Source organism: Dromaius novaehollandiae, unplaced genomic scaffold (genome assembly GCF_036370855.1).
Source record: "Dromaius novaehollandiae isolate bDroNov1 unplaced genomic scaffold, bDroNov1.hap1 HAP1_SCAFFOLD_36, whole genome shotgun sequence".
Classification (NCBI taxonomy): domain Eukaryota; kingdom Metazoa; phylum Chordata; class Aves; order Casuariiformes; family Dromaiidae; genus Dromaius; species Dromaius novaehollandiae.
The window spans coordinates 3,479,634-3,491,709 of record NW_026991446.1 but is presented as its reverse complement, the minus strand read 5'-3'; the positions used below and the strand labels follow the sequence as shown (position 1 = coordinate 3,491,709).

The following is a 12,076-nucleotide window of genomic DNA, read 5'->3' as shown; positions in this document are numbered from 1 at the left end:
AATCCCCTTTTATTAGAGAGAGGCCAGCTCTGACACAGTGACAGACACATTCACAGAAGGCCTCTGGGTCAGACAGACAGGGTTTGTGCCTCTGGAGAACGCGGATGAATTTAAGTAATTCTGTACAAGCATGATTATCACAGACACAATGCCCAAAGCACAAGAGTTGTCTGAGATAAATTCAAGTCACTTACAAAGAGGGATGAGCAGCTCATTGCTGCTGAACTGGTACCAGCTGAATCAGTTTCTTAAGTGTGTCCTGGAGCTCCTTGTTCCTCATGCTGTAGATGAGGGGGTTCACTGCTGGAGGCACCACTGAGTACAGAACAGCCATCACCAGATCCACAGCTGGGGAGGAGATGGTGGAGGGCTTCAGGTAGGCAAACATGTCAGTGCTGACAAACAGGGAGACCACGGCCAGGTGCGGGAGGCACATGGAAAAGGCTTTGTGCCGGCCCTGCTCAGAGGGGATCCTCAGCACAGCAGTGAAGATCTGCACGTAGGACACCACAATGAAAATGAAACACCCAAAGAGTAAACAAACACTAGCCACAAGAACCCCAAATTCCTTGAGGTAGGAGTCTGTGCAGGAGAGCTTGAGGATCTGGGGAATTTCACAGAAGAACTGGTCCACTGTGTTGCCTTGGCAGAGTGGTATTGAAAATGTGTTAGCAGTGTGCAGGAGAGCATGGAGAAAACCACTGGCCCAGGCAGCTGCTGCCATTTTGACACAAGCTCTGCTGTCCATGATGGTGCCGTAGTGCAGGGGTCTGCAGATGGCAACAAAGCGGTCATAAGCCATGGTGGTAAGAAGGAAATATTCTGCTGAAATTAAGAAGACAAAGAAAAAGACTTGGGCAGCACATCCTGAGTAGGAAATGGCTCTGGTGTCCCACAGGGAATTGGCCATGGATTTGGGGACAGTGGTGGAGATTGTGCCAACGTCGAGGAGGGAGAGGTTGAGGAGGAAGAAGTACATGGGGGTGTGGAGGCGGTGGTCACAGGCTACGGCTGTGATGATGAGGCCGTTGCCCAGGAGGGCAGCCAGGTAGATGCCCAGGAAGAGCGAGAAGTGCAAGAGCTGCAGCTCCCGTGCGTCTGCAAATGCCAGGAGGAGGAACTCATTGAGGGAGCTGCTGTTGGACATTTGCTGCCTCTGGGCTTTGGAGGACTGTCCAGGGAGGAAAAGACATTGACAAGTTAGGACTCACTGTGAACAAAACCCACAGCATTTCTCAGAGGAGCTCGCCACATTTCCTTTGTCCTTACCAGGAGGACCTTCCTTCACCTTCTATGCTTGTGCTTTGGTCTGTGCTTTCTGAGTCTACCATGAGGAGCAGGGTCCTCTGTCCATGGGCTCCAGAGGAATCAGGCCTGCCTGTTACACAGACACTCCGAATCAAAGCAGGATGGTCAGTCATTGTGCAGTGACAAAGTGTCCTTGCAGTGCTGTCAGCTGGAGTAGGTGAGACTCCTGAGCCCCTGGTTGGCTCCAGTTGGCTGGGGAACCGCATGACCACCCAGCACAGGCATAATTCATTGCTACTGATATACCTTAACCCCAGAGTATGTGACAATTACTGCAGGAACACTTTGTATTTGACTTTTTACAAACGTCTTTGCTATGCACACTCTGATCACTGTTGCAGCAAGGACACTTTGGGACACTCCACCCAGGATGTTTATCAACACATTTTGGCCTACAAATTGGACTAGACACAGCAGGATTTGTCACTGGGGAACCTTCAGAAATTCCCACCTGCAGGGCTGCCATAATTCTTGGTCAAATACTTAATGGTCTGGGTCCAGTCAATCATCTAGCTTCAAGTTGGTCCATCCTCTCATGACAACCAGTGCATCTGTGCAGATGACTGGCCAGGAAATTCTCGGCCCAGGCAAGGAGCTAATAACCGAAGTGCTCTGGGTGTGCACACAAGCGTAGCCCTGGTACCCAGCCAAACCACAGGTATGACTCCAGAACAAAACTGCTTTTTTCATATCTGAAACTCATCTGTAACTTCAGTCCCTTAGCTCTCACCATGTGCTCTGCCACACTGGCTACATGCAGATAGCAAACAGCAGCATGTATTTGGGGGTGGGGTGGGGGGTTAGATTCTGGGGATGGATGCCCTGAGCTGAGTGAGGGTGATTTCATACTTTGAGCCCATGGGAATACTCTCCAAGTCCTTCAGGGAGAGATGACATTAGCATCCAGCCCATCAGCCTCTGGAAGAGAAGAACCCTGGGAGGAATTCGTCTCCTCCTCTTTCACCCTTCTGAACAGATCAACCACCCCCAGCTCCCACTTGGTGTAAGGGAGGAAAATAGGCACATGAAGGCAGGGGTCACAGGACCCATTGCAGAGATTCCCGTTCCACTAAGATAGATCCTATCCTCACATCAGTTTACCATCTGCACATCTTCTTTCCTGGAGGTTGGACTGCAAAGGAGGTGTCTCCTGCCCTGGATGCTGTGGCCTTGAGGGCAGAGGCTCTGCTGGGTGGCAGAGGAGACACAGGGGCTGGCTCAGGGGAAGGCATCTGCATTGCAGAAGCTGTCAGGGAATTGCCCACATCCACCCTCCCACAGCCTTTCCTGTGAGAAGTTTCCTCTCTTTCATGCATCATCCTGCTGCTGCCTGGCACTGTCCCAGGGGCAGATACCTTCAGGTTTGCAGGTGCTAAGGAGCAGCTAAGACCAGCCTGAGTAGGCTAATAAAGATTATGGTGGTGCAGCGTGTAGGCAGAGTGGTGGCTGAAGGGATTTGCTGAGGTTCCTTGCAGACCTTTTGATCTCTCAGTGTAATGGTTTAGGAGTCACAGTTTCTTGTTTAAACAACTGTGTTTCCATTCCAGCCCTGTCAAAGGATGGGGAGATTAAGCACAGACACAGGAGTGAAAGCTCTGCCCTTCGCAGGTGTGACCAGCATATACCTTCCTCTGGAAAAGTCCCCTTCAGAAAATGTCCTGGGGGTGAGCTAGAGCTGAGAGCAGCCCTGAGCCATGCAGCACCCTCTCAACAGGAGAAGGAACCTGCCCTGATGGGGGTCGCTCCTTTCACCCACAGCTTCTCCCTGCAGCACCACAGGGAGCTCCCTGGGCAGGCTGAGTGCCGACCCTCGCAGGCAGCAGAGTCACTGCTCCGGGCACACAGCACCCTGGGGTGCAGGGACACTGCTCTGAAATGCAGCATTGGGGAGATGTGGGTGCCCTCCCTGGCTTCACACCCCTGCACCACCCCCTGAAGAAAGTAGCTGTGATGCCTTGTCAATCTGATGGTGTGGCTGGGAATCTCTGCTCTAAAGCACCACCTGTTCCAAACAGGAGAAGCTGGCAGAGCTGCCCTGACAGACCCTCTCAGCTATGGAAGGTGCCAGCTTCAGAAGAGCCCTCCAGGAACCACAGCAGTGTTGCCCTGCAGCCAGAGACTTACTGTGTCAAGGGTGGTGAAGATTTCTGCTCACAGTGAGCACTCAGCCATCCTCCTGTTGCGGACTGCCTTTAACTTCTGAGTCGCTCATCTCATCCTGGCACCTGCAGGCAGCACCCTGAGTCTTGCTGCTCCTTTAAGAGGAGGTGCTCCCGGACAGTGCTGTCTCTCTGTAGCTCCTGCCAGGTTGCCATGGGCTCCTGCAGTCCCAGGAGCCAGGCGCAGCTCAGGAGCAGAGGCCCAGCTGAAGACGTGACTTTCTCTGTGCCCTGTGCATCCTTGAGATGTTCCCGGGGCTCCAGGGCTGACAGTTCCTGAAAGGCAGCAGGGTCACCCAAAGGAAATGTCCACTGAAGTGGACTAAAATAATCACCGATGGTCCCTCCCTAAACAGTGGAGAGAGACTGATTTCAGGATTGCAGTTGCTCTCACCAGAGGATGGTTATCTGAGAGAGGTGGAAATGTCTCACTCTGGAAGGCCCTGCTCCCATCTCAGAAGAAGACAGGACACCTGCAAGAAGCCAGTTCATTGACTTGTGCTTCAAGGACTGATTTAGAGGAAGAAATCAATACATCTAATGTCCAATGAGAAGTCCCTTGGGATGGACTGGCATTCAGCCTCCCGTGCACTCCACAAACTCACAGGAGGTGGGATTCCCCCTGCCCAGGTTTTGGGGTGCATAAAATGGGTGTCTGCAGTCAATCTCTTTTTCTAAGCTCCCACTGTGATCAGTGCAGATGAAGGGTGGGCGCCAGTTGTTTACACCCATACAGTTTTAGATATTTGAGGTGCCAGAGGTGGTCCAACATGTGTGCCGGTGTCCCTTGCTCTGATGGAGCAACTAGGAAACTCGCATCCTTGTGGAGCATCAGCTAGGGGCCAGGTGGAGAATCTCCTTGGCCATCTGAAATGACACTTGATGTCTACTACTGCAAGAGCTCCCCTCACTCGGAAGCCGAAATATATGCAGATTCCAAACATTGCAAATGTAATTCAGGGCAGACACTTGATTTAATGCAATGATAAGAGGCCTGCAGGGCTGTCAAATGCAAGGGGTGTCCAATAGAACCACCACGTTTCTAGCAGGTACAGCATGGCATCTAAAGGAAGACCATGCCCTCTTGGAGTGGTTGCTGGGCAAGTGCCCCAGGGCATCTCAGATTTCCTACCTGTTCCCAGACAACGGATCCTGACTGCTGCATTTAGGCAAAGTCCATGCCATCTACATCCGAGCATGCTGCAAAGATGGAAGGCACATCACACCAAGGTCTCCACGCACATGCCTAGACTCTCACACCCTGCTCTTTTTCCTCTCCCTAAGCCTTTTCTCATTCCCAATGATAGGAACAGGGACTGTGCTAATGATTCAGCTGCAGCATGGCTGGATCACAGGCTCTTCAGGCCCAGGGACACCTTTCTCAGGGGCACCTTGTCCTTCCTGGACATCCAGTCACCTCCATCACGGGCCCCAAGGTGCTGCAAAGTCACCTTGGGCACAGATGCTACAGACTCAGCTCAGGCACCAAACACCTCTCCTGCCATGGCTGCATGGCCCAGCTCTGTTTCTCTCTGGCCTTGGGTACTGCAGGGTTTGCTCTCTAAGTGGGTGCCTCATACCATCACTATATCACCATCTGCTCTCTACACCAGCAGGTCTCTGTGCTGAACTTTGGCCTTTGCATACACGGTGTCTTTTGTTATTCGGAACAGGCTTCACAGCAACAATGCTGTGCTCAGCCCTGGTGCCACAGCTGAGATTCTGCAGCCCAAATATAGACAAATGCACAAAGCCTGGACGACAAAACAAGAGGAAGGGGAGATGCACAAGCTGCTGCAGAACTACAAAAGCCACATTAGGCAACCTGAGGAAGTCTGTGGATCACAGAACCCTGCTCCTATGGGGAGACTTTAATCGCCCCGGCATATCCTGGAAGGGCAATGCAGCAGGGTAGAAAGAGTACAAGAGGATTCTGTAGGGTGTGGAGGACACCTTCCGAGCACAGCTAAGCCAGATAGGTCAGCAAGGGTGACAGGAGTGTGTCACGTACCGAGTCTTCTCCAATCCCATTTCTCGGTAAACAAAGGAGAAGAAGGTGACTGGGAGCAGTCAGCGTAAATTTACTGAGGGGAAATGATGCTTCACCAACCTCATGGCCTTCTGTGTTAAAAGCACTGTGTACCTTGACTTTAGGAAGGCTTTTGACACTTTCTCCCTCAGTATACTTGCATACAAGTTAGTGTGCAAGTTAGTCAGACAGCAGTGTGCCCAGGCAGCAAGGAAGGCCAACTGCCTGAAACAGGCTGAAAGCCTCCGACAGACCTGATGTCTTTGTCCGCTATGATTGTTGTCTCTGCCAGTGAGGCCTATGAGTAGACACCAGGGTCTCACTGTCCCCTTGTCCCCTTGCGGAGCCCAGCAGGTCTCATGTCATTGTCCTGCATTCAGCATTGCACACCCCGACCTGCACGCTGCCCCCAGGAAGAGCCATGGAAAACACATGGGGGAAAGGATCTCCCTTCCCAGGCTCTCAGTGTCCATGCTTGGACATTTTGCTTGAAAAACACACCAAGGGTTAACATGGTATCAGAGCCACCTGCACATTGCCTTTGCCTACCTGTAATCAGTGATTACAATTTCCTGCTCTAATCAGCCTCCAGCGAGTCTTTCCTGCTAATGACCCTCAGTGGGATCTATTAACGGTCTACAAAGGTTTGGGATTTTCTTCTGACTTTGACTTGAACATTTTGCTCAATCTCCTCGCAATAGCTGAGGTTCATGGACTTAGCACCAAATACACCATGGGGCTCATTACAATGCAAAAAGCCCCAATGAACCATGTCTCTCCCTATAATTTTCTTCAAGTAATGTATGGCTAATTGGTTTCAGCAGTGTAGCTGAAAGACAGTGACCTCAGTTAGAACATAGTGTAAAGGTATTTCTGCTTTTTAAGGTTTTTATGATTAGTATTCTTATTCAGCTTTCACAATAAGTGACAGCAACATTCTCCAAATGATATAGATCCAGAGTGTCTCCTAATGAAGTGTGGACATGCAGGAAAAGCAGTGTTCCCCGAGGTCAGACACTGTACGGACAATCTTATTCCCCATCTACTCAACCCTGCCATTTCCCTCAATCAGCCACCTGGGACTTGCATCACTCCTGTTAAAGTCAAGCCTTTCTCCACTGAAGTCTGCAACTGAATGTTACAGCTCATATGCCCCAGTTCCTCCTGCTTGCCTTAGAGAACTAGCTGCAAATAGACACAGAAGAATTTTTCTTAATTGCAAGCCAGAAAAAAACAAAAAAAGGCATGCTATAGTTTAGTAAAATTAATTACACTCCTGAACTGTATGCTAAGTCCAAGCTGCCTCCAATGAGGTCCCCTTTCCACAAGGGATAGCCTGGCTAGAAATGTTTTGGATAGATAGGAAATGCTAGATAGAAACAGAATGAAGGACTTGCCCAGAGGAACAAACTACTGAAAGACAGAGCAAGCTTTAAACTCCCCACGGTGCAAATCAACAGTGTGGTATGGGAATGAACAAAGAGTAATGGAAGGAGTTACAGTGTTACAGTGCCCAGATAGTGTGCTGTAAAGTGATGTTAGAAATTTTTATTGTAATCAGGACATGTGGAAAAAGAGGAGAGTGCCACACAGCTCCTGGGGGTCCTGCACCATGCTGGGGGCTGTGCTGCTCTCGTGCATCTTGGACCAGGTTGTGTTTCTGTACAAAAGTCTGGAAAAGCCATGAGGCAAGCGCCTAGAGAAGAGGGATTTTCCTGGGCCCTCAGAGCAACCCAGGCAGGACTCAGGCATGTCAAGGGAAACCCATCCCACCCACACCAAATCCACAGCTCTCAAGCCTGCGACCTTCCTGGGCCCTCAGACCAGGAGCAGGAAGGGTTTGGGAGCATGGCCACGTCCCAGACAAGCCTCTGTCAGGTCTTCAGCTCCACAACATGTCATAGCTTCAAGTGAGCTCTCTCAAGCAACACTTCCCATGGCCCTGGTGCACTGGCAAGACTTTGGGCAGACACCCAGGAGACAGGGCAGAGAAAGGGCAGAGACCTCAGGGTGCACAGCTGGGCTCACGGCGTCACAGAGGGGGTGCCACAGGCTGGATAAGCAACCCAAAGAAGTAAAGGAGTCCTTCCTTTGGCAGTGACTTGGAAAGCCCCATCTCTGACAGTATTCAAGGGGGATGGAGTCTCCCTTCTGCAAGAGTCACCCTGGGACTCTGCAGAGACTAGGAAGAGCAGGAATGTTGGTTGCAGGGATGTTCTCAAATTTCAGCAGCTGCAGAGGTGGGATCTGGTCACCTCACAAACTTCTAAATGAGCCCAAATGCAGGTCCTGAGGCATTGCACTGCCTTCCAGGCTCTGCACCGGAGCCTGGACAGCAGCACTGTGGTGTGTGGGCATGTCCTGAGATAACCAGGGTCAAAAACGTGGGAGATCCAGGGATCCAGGTGCTTGGGTGGCAGCTGGGTATGTCCAGGTTGCCAGTGGCTTTAGCGACTCCCAGGCAAGAAGCACCGCTTTGAGGGCACACTGAAAAGCCCGAGGCCCAAAAGAGGCCCAGGCAGGAGAAATGGCTTTCCCTAGGCTCAGGTTAGGTTCAGCCAGAGGGAGAGCTGGGCAAAATGCATGGGAAATGGGAAAACTTCTCCAGATCAGGTCACTCCTCTCCGGGTCAAGTCCCAGCCTAATCTGATGCACAGGCTGTTCTGCCCCCTCTGATAGAGGACCTGCCATTTCTCCTTGTACAATGTCATGAAGTTTCTGTCAGCCAAATCCCCAAGTCTTTCAAGACTCCTCGAGATTTGTACCACTGTTCTCCACCCTTTGAGCCAGGTGGCCTCCAGCTCATTTCCCACACCCTCCATTGCTTACTCCTCCATCCCACCTCTCCCCAGTTTGGTTACAAAGAAGTTATGGAAGACGGTGTCAAAGGCCTTCCTACATTCAAGGAGTGCATGCACTGCGCTCCCCTTGTCCACGCAGCCAGTCATCCCACCACAGAAGGCAGTCAGGTTGGTCAGGCACAATTTGCCCTCGATGACTTCGTGCTGGCTGTTCCCAACCCCTTCATGTGGCTGGAACCAGCTCCAGGAAGATTTGCTTCCCAGGGCCTGAGGTGACACTGACCAGCCCATCACTCCCCAGATCCTCTTTCCTGTCCTTCTTGAAGATGGACGTAATGTTTGGCAGGCAGGAGGAGAGGGCCAGGGGCCGGGCAGCAGCTGTGGGGCTGTGCCAGCTCCTGCTGCATCACTGGTCCCTGCAGTGTGGAGAAGAGGGACAGAGGACAAGGCAGCACGGGGGTGGTGGCAGGTTGTCAGGGGCAGGTTGGCAGGGGCAGGTGGGCAGGAACCAGTGGGGGCTGCAGGGAGGGGTTGTACCTGTGCCACCCTCCCAGCAGGATGGGGACATACAAGAAGCGTGCTCTGCCTGTTGTGGTGCTCAGGGCAGCTCCCCAAGGAGCACAGCTTTGCCTCAGGGACCTCTTGGTCCTCAGCCTTGGCTCCAGCACAGATGGAGCAAGAACAAGAGCTCATGGGCCAGGCCAACATCCCCCTGGCACAGTCCCTGTGACAGCCTTCGGTGTCCCGTCCCCCCACAGCCCTCCTGCTTTGGCAGCCTCCACAGTTTCTGCACCTTGCCCAACCCTGGCCATGTCCCACGCAGGGGTTAGCACACAGCCGTCCCCAGGGCCTGCTGGGGTCTGGGCCAGGAGAGAGGCTGCCTAGGCCTGGCTCTTCCCCTCCATACAGGCACTGAGCCCAGCAGGAACGAGCTGGCCGCACAGCAAGACTCACCCATAAACCTGGGCTGTGCATCCAGGGCTGCAAATGGCCTCCACTCTCCTGTGCCCGGCATGTCTTGCTTCCCCTCCACGAGACCTGGCTCTGCCCCACAAACCCACCGGTGTGTGTCCTCACCCCAGGGAGGGCATCAGTGCTGGCCTGCCTGGCCACTCCTGGAGCCTCCCCTGTGCTCCCCGCAGGGCCCCGAGCTGGCGGTGCTGCTCTGCAGAGCGAGTGGGCTGTGGTGCCCCAGGGCCACGGGGTGACTCTGCACTGGCAGTGGTGGTTGGGGTGAGAAGCAGACCCAGCTGGACGGGCATCATTGCACCTGACAACCCCCTACCAAGGGGTCTGTGGTGTGGATGATGCTCTGAGCAGCCACAGGGCATTTCACATGGCTCAGGCTGTGTTCAGGTGTGTCCCTAGAAGCAGCCCACTGAAGGTGACATGAACCACTCTCCAGGCTCCCTTCCCTCTGCCTGCTGGGTCCCCACTGTGGGCATCTGTCACCAGCCCTGTCATAGGGCAGACAGTCCCAGGCAGATGCTGCTTGACCATTCAGCACCTCCAGGAGCACTGGGCACCCACAAGTGAGAGCTGAATGCAGCCCTCATTCCCTAACACAGCACCCCATGAGCTCATCACCCTGAGCTGATGGAGAGCCCTAGAAAACCAACAGGTCCTTTCATGGTGAAAGTCCTTGAGCAAATTCTTATCTCCAGCTTTGGAAGAAGAGCCCAACCTTCAAGCACAGCACTGAGGAAATCCCCTTTTATTAGAGACCGGCCAGCTCTGACACAGGGATGGACACATTTACAGAAGGCCTCTCAGGCAGACAGACTGGGGGATTCCTGCTGCTGGGGAAGTGGGATGAATTCAAATATCTCTGTACAAACATGACTATCACAGATACAATGCCCAAAGCACAAGAGTTATCTGAGAAAATTAGAAACCACCTGTGAAGAGGGATGGGCAGCTCATTGCTGCTGAGCTAGTACCTCTTGAATCAGTTTCTTCAGTGCATCCTTGAGCTCCTTGTTCCTCATGCTGTAGATGAGGGGGTTCACTGCTGGAGGCACCACCCCGTACAGAACAGCCACCACCAGATCCAGAGATGGGGAGGAGAGGGAGGGGGGCTTCAGGTAGGCAAACGTTGCAGTGCTGACAAACAGGGAGACCACGGCCAGGTGCGGGAGGCACATGGAAAAGGCTTTGTGCCGGCCCTGCTCAGAGGGGATCCTCAGCACAGCAGTGAAGATCTGCACGTAGGACACCACAATGAAAACAAAACACCCAAAGGCTAAAGAGCCACTAACCACAAGAACCCCAACTTCCCTGAGATAGGCACCTGAGCAGGAGAGCTTGAGGATCTGAGGAATCTCACAGAAGAACTGGTCCACTGTGTTGCCTTGGCAGAGTGGTATTGAAAATGTGTTCCCAGTGTGCAGCAGAGCATGGAGAAAACCACTGGCCCAGGCAGCTGCTGCCATTTTGACACAGGCTCTGCTGCCCATGATGATGCCGTAGTGCAGGGGTCTGCAGATGGCAATGAAGCGGTCATAAGCCATGGCAGTGAGAAGGAAATATTCTGTTGACATAAAGAAGACAAAGAAAAAGACTTGGGCAGCACATCCTGAGTAGGAAATGGCCCTGGTGTTCTTCAGGGAATTGGCCATGGATATGGGGACAGTGGTGGAGATGGTGCCAAGGTCCAGGACAGAGAGGTTGAGGAGGAAGAAGTACATGGGGGTGTGGAGGCGGTGGTCGCAGGCTACGGCTGTGATGATGAGGCCGTTGCCCAGGAGGGCAGCCAGGTAGATGCCCAGGAAGAGCGAGAAGTGCAAGAGCTGCAGCTCCTGTGTCTCTGCAAACCGCAGGAGGAGGAACTCGTTGAAGGAGCTGCTGTTGGACATTTGCTTCCTCTGGGCAGAGGGGACTGTCCAGGGAGGAAAAGACATTGACAAGTTAGGACTCACTGTGAACAAACCCACAGCATTTCTCAGAGCAACTCCCCACATGTCCTTCCTCCTTACCAGTAGGACCTTCCTTCACCTCCTCTACTTCTGCTCTAATCTCCACTTTCTGAGTATACCATGGGGAACAGTGTCCTCTGTCCATGGGCTCCAGAGTAGTCAGCCCTGCTTGTTACACGGACACTCAGAATCAAAGCAGGATGGTCAGTCACTGTGCAGTGACAAAGTGTCCTCTGTGCAGTGACAAAGTGTCCTTGCAGTGTTGTGAGCTGGAGTAGGTGAGACTCCTGAACCCCTGGTTGGCTCAGTCCTAATCCAATTGGCTGGGGACCCATGTGACCACTCAGCACAGGCATAATTCATTGCTCTTGATACACCTTAACCACAGACTGTGTGGGAAAACTGTTCAGGAAAACCTTGTATGGAATATTTACAGATGTCTTAGCTATGCACATTCTGATTACTTTTGCAGCAAGGACACTTAGAGACACTCCAGCCAGGATGGTTATCAACACATTTCAGCGTATAAATTGGACTAGACACAGCAGGATTTGCCACTTGGGAAATTTCTAGAACCTTCAGAAATTCCCACCTGCAGGGCTGCCATAACTCTCAGTCAAATATTTAGTTGCCTAGGTCCAGTCAATCACCTAGTTTCATGTTGGTCCATTGTCTCATGACAACTTGCTCTCCCATCTGTGCAGATGACTGGCCAGGAAATTCTCAGGCCAGGCAAGGAGCTAATGACTGAAGTGTTCGGGGTATGCACACAAGCGTAGCCCTGGTACCCAGCCAAACAACAAGCATGACTCAAGATCAAAACAGATTTTTCATATTTGAAACTCATCTGTAACTTCAGTCCCT

The 12,076-nt window shown here is 52.4% G+C and overlaps 2 protein-coding genes across 2 annotated transcripts; both read right to left on the bottom strand.

Moving 5' to 3' along the window:
- Positions 1-211: 211 nt before the first annotated feature.
- LOC135326551 (olfactory receptor 14C36-like) lies at positions 212-1,147 on the bottom strand. The gene has a single exon (XM_064504366.1). The coding sequence runs from the start codon at positions 1,145-1,147 to the stop codon at positions 212-214; it is 936 nt and encodes a 311-aa protein (XP_064360436.1).
- Positions 1,148-10,216: 9,069 nt separating this feature from the next.
- On the bottom strand, positions 10,217-11,357 carry LOC135326575 (olfactory receptor 14C36-like). Its single transcript, XM_064504390.1, has 2 exons — positions 11,273-11,357; positions 10,217-11,175 (listed from the first exon to the last, which is right to left on the bottom strand). Exons 1-2 carry the CDS (start codon positions 11,355-11,357, stop codon positions 10,217-10,219), a joined length of 1,044 nt encoding a protein of 347 aa, XP_064360460.1.
- Between the last annotated feature and the right edge of the window lie 719 nt (positions 11,358-12,076).